Here is a 5,000-nt window from a genome sequence, read left to right on the forward strand (position 1 = left end):
CTCTTTCTCTCTCTCTCTCTCTTTCTTCCTCTCTCTCTCTCTCTCTCTCTCTCTCTCTCTCTCTCTCTCTCTCTCTCTCTCTCTCTCTCTCTCCCTCCCTCCCTCCACCCCTCTCTCTCCATCTCTTTCTTTCTCTCCCTTCCTCTCTCTCTCTCTCTATCCATCTCTCTCCCTCTCTCTCTCTCATTCACTCTTCTCACTTTCCTTCTCCTCTCCCCATTCTCACACGCATACACAAACGTCCATCACCGCTAACCTGTATAAAAGCCTAAAAAACAAAACAACAACAACAACAACAACAACAAAAACAAAACACAACAACAAAAACAAAAACAAAAACAAAAACACCCTCACCACCAACAAAAACAAAAACACCACCCACACCACCAACAAAAACACCACCACTTACAACAACAACAAAAACACCCCCACCAACAACAAAAACAAAAACACCACCACCAACAACAAACACAAAAACACCAACAACAAAAACAAAAACACCACCAACAACAACAAAAAACAAAAACACCCCCACTTACAACAACAAACACCAACAACAACAACAGAAACGACCCACAACTCACGTTTACAAGCGGGCAGATCTCTCGGACTCCAGGACCCATCGTGTTGACAGTAGAAGTGACTGTGTCCCTCCAGTTCGAAACCCGGTCGACATTGGTAGGTGATTCGACAGGAGTAGGCATAGCAACTGCTGTTCTTGTAGCCGTTCAGAATCGCTCCAGGGTCGCCGCAGGTCTTGGCTGGTGTGGGAGGAGGGTGGGGTGGGGTGGGGTGGGGGGGAGGGAGGGGGAGAAGGTGAGAATAGGGTGTTGTAGGTGATGGTGAGGGTGTTGGAGTGATGATAATGATGGTGGTGATGAGAGTAGTGGAGGGGGGGAAGGGGGAGGTGAGAATAAGGTGTTGTAGGTGATGGTGGTGGTGAGGGTGTTGGAGTGATGATAATGATGGTGGTGATGATAGTAGTGGGGGGGAGGGGGGGGGAGGTGAGAATAAGGTGTTGTAGGTGATGGTGGTGGTGGTGGTGAGGGTGTTGGAGTAATGATAATGATGGTGGTGATGAGAGTAGTGTGGGGGGGGAGGGGGGGGAATAAGGTGTTGTAGGTGATGGTGATGGTGGTGGTGAGGGTTTTGGAGTGGAGATAATGATGGTGAAGATGGTTATGGTGAAGGTGTATGGGCGTTGTGGTGGTGGTGATGGTGGTTTTGGAGTGGTGATAATGATGGTGAGGATGATTGTGGTGATGGTGGTGATGGTGGTGGTGATGGCGCTGGGGTGGTGATCATGATGGTGAGGATGATTGTGGTGATGGTGGTGATGGTGGTAGTGATGGCGTTGGGGTGGTGATCATGATGGTGAGGATGATTGTGGTGAAGATAAAGGTGTTGTTGTGGTGGTGATGGTAGTGGTGATAATGATGGTGTGGAGGATTATGGTGAAGGTGGTGATGAGGGTGGTGTAGTGATGGTGATGACAGGTGTAGTGGTTTTAAAGGTAATGATGGTGTTCTAGTGGTGATGATGCTAATGATAATGATAGTATAGTGATAATGATGATAGTGTTGGTGATAATAATGGTAATGGTGATGTTATAGTGATGATAATGAAAATGATGATGATGCAATGATAGTGAGTGTAATGACAAGCATAATAATGATACTAATGATAATGATAATAATAATACTATATTATAATACCTCATTATAATGATATATGGTATAAATATTAATGATGACGATCATAACGATAATGATATCAATAATCATAAAGAGGCTGACTGTCATAATAATGATAGTATTAGCAAATGACTTTGATGCTATTACCATTATTTGATAATAATATTAATGTTGGTACACATAGTTGTAATTATGGTAATGAATGTGATACTGATAATTAGAATATCAGCAATATTATAATAGTAAACATTGCTGTGGATTTAGTAGTAAGAGTATAGTTATGTAATGAAAATAATGATAGTGATTATTAATAGAAAAAAATGATAATAATGATAGTGATGATTGTACTATTACTACTACAACAAATGTAATAATGACAATAGCTATGAAATTGATAATAATGACATTGATAACAATAATAGTAATGGTGAAAAGAATATTGATAACAATGATGATGATGATGATGATCTTGATAATAATTATAATGATAATATCAATAATAAAAAAATATCGATAATAATGATAATGATAATGATGATAATAATAGTAATAGTAATAGCAATACTAATAATAATAATGATAATAATGATAATACTAATAATAACAATGATAGTATTAATAATAATAACAGCAACAACAACAGCAACAACAATGATAATAATAATGATACTACTGCTAATGATAACAAAAATGATAAAAATAATAATAATTATAATAATTATGATAATGATGATAATAATAAGGGTGATGATGACGATAACCATGACAATAATAATGATAATAATAATGAAAGTAATAATAATGATAATAATAATGATAATAATGATAATAATGATAATAATAATAATAGTAATAATAATAGTTATAATAATAGTAATGATAATAATAATAAAAATAATAATAATAATAATAATAACAATAATAATGATAATGATAGTAATGATAATAATAATGATAATACTAATAATAATAACAATAATAATAGTAATAATAATAATGATGATGATGATAAATAATGATAATAATAATGATAATAATAATATTAATAGTTAATAATGATAATGATAATAATAATAATAATAATAATAATAATAATAATAATAATAATAATAATGATAATAATAATAACAATAATAATGATAATGATAATAATACTACTAATGATAATAATATTCATCAATAATGATAAGAGTGGTAATAATAAAAGAAACAATAATGATGATATTAATGCTAATGCTAATGAAGATAATAGTAATAACAACAGCTACAACAACAAAAATAATGATAACGATAATATTAATAACAATAATACTTATAATGACAATAGCAACTATAACAACAACAACATCAATAATGATAACAGTAATGATAATGATAATAATAATAATAATAATAATGATAATGATAATAATAATAATAATAATGATAATAATAATAATAATAATAATAATAATAATAATAATAATAATAATAACAATAATAATAATAATAATGACTGTAGTTGTAGTAGTCATAATAATAATGATGATTATAATAATAATAATAATAATAATAATAATAATAAAACAATAATAATGATAATAATAATAATAGTAATACTAATAATAATAATAAAAAAAATAATAATGATGATAATGATAATAATAATAAAATTGATGACGATAATAATAATGATGATGATTATAATGATAAAGATAATAATGATGATAAAGATAATAATAATGATAATAATTATACTAATAATAATAATTTTGTGGATAATAATAATAACAATAACAATAATAACAAATCTTAACAACAAAAATTATAGTTAAAAATAATGACAACAACAACAACAACAACAATACTCACGCTCGCACTCGATCTCGGGCCCGAACCACTGCATTGTGTTATTGTAGAGGAAGCACTTGGCCACGTCAAATCCAGAGGTGGAGTAGCCCTGGTTGCAGGAATAGTGGAGTGTGTGGTTGACCGGGTATCTCTTGCTGCTGTCAGGCCCGTCGTGTCTCGCGTTGGGAATGATGGGCGGTTCGGTGCAGTATACTTTTTTTTTGTTTTTGGGTGGGGGGGGGGGGGGGAGAGAAAAAGGGGTTTGTGAGTGGTGGGTGGTTGGTGGTTGGTGGGTGGGTGGGTGAGTGGTGGTTGGTGGGTGGGTAGGTGGTGGTGGGTGGGTGGGTGATGGTGGGTGGGTGGGTGGGTGGGTGATGGTGGGTGGGTGAGTGGGTGGGTGGTGGTGGGTGGGTGATGGTGGTGGGTGGGTGATGGTGGGTAGGTTTATGAGGAAGGGGGCTGGGTGGGTGATGGTGGTGGGTAGGTAGGTTGATGGTTAAGGTGGGTGGGTTGTAAAGGGGAAGGTGGGAAAGTGGGTGAGAGGATGTTGTTGGTGATGAGGGTGGGTGGGAGAGGAGAGGGTGGGTAGGTGGGTGGGAAGGTGGGAGAGGAGTGAGTGAGTGAGTGAGTGGGTGGGTAGGTTAATGGGAAAGGTGGGTGGATGGGTTGATGGGAGTGGCTTGTAAGGGGGAAGGTAGATGGAGGTAGGTTAACAGGGAAAGGTGGGCGGATGTGTGAGGAGGGTGGGTTGAAGTGGGTGGTGATGGGGGTGGGTTGGTTGAAGGGACAGGTCACAGGGGGTGAGGGTGAGTGGGGTGAAAGGTGTTGATACAGTGGGAGGTGGGCGGTGACTGGGCAGGCGGTAAGTAATGGCAGTAGAGAGCTGAGATATTTAAGTGATTCACGTGCTACGAAATAGATTAAAGTGGAAGGGGAATGAAAAGTTGATGTGTAGTTTGGATATGTACACGCAATCGTACACGCACACGTGCATATACACACACAAATGCATACGCACACACATATTATGATCTGGTATTATGATCTATTCGTACCATCACACACACACACACACACACACACACACACACACACACACACACACACACACACACACACACACACACACACACACACACACACACACACAAACGCACAAACCTCCCAACACTAGCCCACACACGCTCACGACTTATACGTACATATATGTCGTAATGGCCGTGTACACCGTTGCCAAACAGAGCTTTAACCAAACAATCATACTTCAGCGAGAGTCAGTGAGTGTGTGGATGAAAAGGATTATGTTCACCAACGTGCAATTAAGTGATGCCAGTCTAGTGCCAATATGTACACGCGCCTGTGAGTGCCATTGCTGCGATTATGATACTTGGGGAAAAAAATGATGGAATGAAGGTTTCGTGAATCCGTCATTATCTAAACTAAGTTCAAGTTAAAGAATAATTCTAAATCCCTGCA

At 36.9% G+C, this 5,000-nt stretch overlaps 1 protein-coding gene across 1 annotated transcript in view; it reads right to left on the bottom strand.

The window, feature by feature from the left end:
• LOC125026984 (sushi, von Willebrand factor type A, EGF and pentraxin domain-containing protein 1-like) overlaps positions 1-5,000 on the bottom strand; it is a 53,030-nt gene that overhangs the window by 34,442 nt on the left and 13,588 nt on the right. The window contains exons 5-6 of the mRNA XM_047615589.1: positions 3,546-3,633; positions 585-761 (exon numbers count right to left, since the gene is read on the bottom strand). Of these exons, the coding sequence (XP_047471545.1) occupies positions 585-761; positions 3,546-3,633 (265 nt within the window). The remainder of the gene's footprint in view (positions 1-584; positions 762-3,545; positions 3,634-5,000) is intronic.

Source organism: Penaeus chinensis, chromosome 7, assembly GCF_019202785.1.
Source record: "Penaeus chinensis breed Huanghai No. 1 chromosome 7, ASM1920278v2, whole genome shotgun sequence".
Lineage (NCBI taxonomy): Eukaryota > Metazoa > Arthropoda > Malacostraca > Decapoda > Penaeidae > Penaeus > Penaeus chinensis.